Raw genomic sequence first — 1,050 nt, 5'->3', positions numbered from 1 at the left:
TAGTTTGCAGTCTGAATACTTACTGCCGGCGTTCTGCATTTCAGCTCAGTGTCACTGGCATGAACCACGGTGCACTCGTCACTGCCGACAATAACTGTGCTGTTCTGGCTGAAGCCGAAACCTTCCACTGTCAGCAGCGTGCCTCCTAAGAAAAAATAAAACAAGATAATGGTTACATATTGTATAATAGAGAAAGGGATTCTGCTTTTGATTTTGTGATAAGTAAATAATAGGCTACTTTACGGCAGCCATTATACAGATTTGCTTGAGTAATGTCTTACCTGCGATGCTTCCAGAGACCGGAGAGAAAGAGGAAACAATGAGCTGGTAGGTGAAGTGGAAGATGTTGCCTCCTGTGGAGCGGGAATCACCCAGAGAGGGGAAGCTGATGAACACGGGGTAGGAACCAGCACCGGCGCTGCCCAGTCTGCACACCTGAGTGGTAGCTGTAACACAGTTGACATAATCTGGTTGAACTCCTTCCACTAAATAATAAACAGCCGACACATTTACCAACAAGGTACAGTCTTCACTTGAAACGTCTTTCACATACCGGTGATCTGTTCAACATGGCATCGGGTCTTTCCCACAATGATGGAGGCGTTTTCACTACCGAAGCCAGTTCCGGTGATAGTCAACAGAGTCCCCAGGCCATTAGACCCTGAAAAAGACAGCGATATTTAACTATAGATACTACACTGTATGTAAGGATGTATGTGATGCTATGTGATACTGTAGAATACTGTATGAAGCCTGAAATGTTGATATTTTTCTACAAAAGTTGAAAATTCACTTAACCTTTTAATTGTCCCTCAACTATTTTTTTTTGAAGAACAGAAGAACAGATATTGCTCGTATATATTGCACATTAATAGTCAAGCAATGGCCATTAGTGCTTCATGTTAAATAAACAATATTTCACCTTGTGATGGACTGATTCCAGTCACAACTGGAGTCTTGTCTTCAGACCACTGGAATCCACAGTCACCAGAACACTTTGAAGGAATGCCGTTGATGAAAACCTCCACCTGCAAACAGCATCACAAAACT

General features: G+C 42.7%; 1 protein-coding gene across 1 annotated transcript in view; it reads right to left on the bottom strand.

The window, feature by feature from the left end:
- Nucleotides 1-1,050, bottom strand: part of LOC117957191 (fibrocystin-L-like) — a 76,605-nt gene that overhangs the window by 25,910 nt on the left and 49,645 nt on the right. Inside the window, exons 32-35 of the mRNA XM_034892786.1 lie at nucleotides 923-1,028; nucleotides 554-661; nucleotides 282-446; nucleotides 24-145 (exon numbers count right to left, since the gene is read on the bottom strand). Coding sequence (XP_034748677.1) covers nucleotides 24-145; nucleotides 282-446; nucleotides 554-661; nucleotides 923-1,028 — 501 coding nt within the window. The remainder of the gene's footprint in view (nucleotides 1-23; nucleotides 146-281; nucleotides 447-553; nucleotides 662-922; nucleotides 1,029-1,050) is intronic.

The sequence above is a fragment of the Etheostoma cragini genome, chromosome 14, assembly GCF_013103735.1.
Source record: "Etheostoma cragini isolate CJK2018 chromosome 14, CSU_Ecrag_1.0, whole genome shotgun sequence".
NCBI classification, from domain to species: Eukaryota; Metazoa; Chordata; class Actinopteri; order Perciformes; family Percidae; genus Etheostoma; species Etheostoma cragini.
The sequence above is the reverse complement of the archived record's forward strand: the minus strand, read 5'-3'. Positions and strand labels throughout refer to the sequence as shown.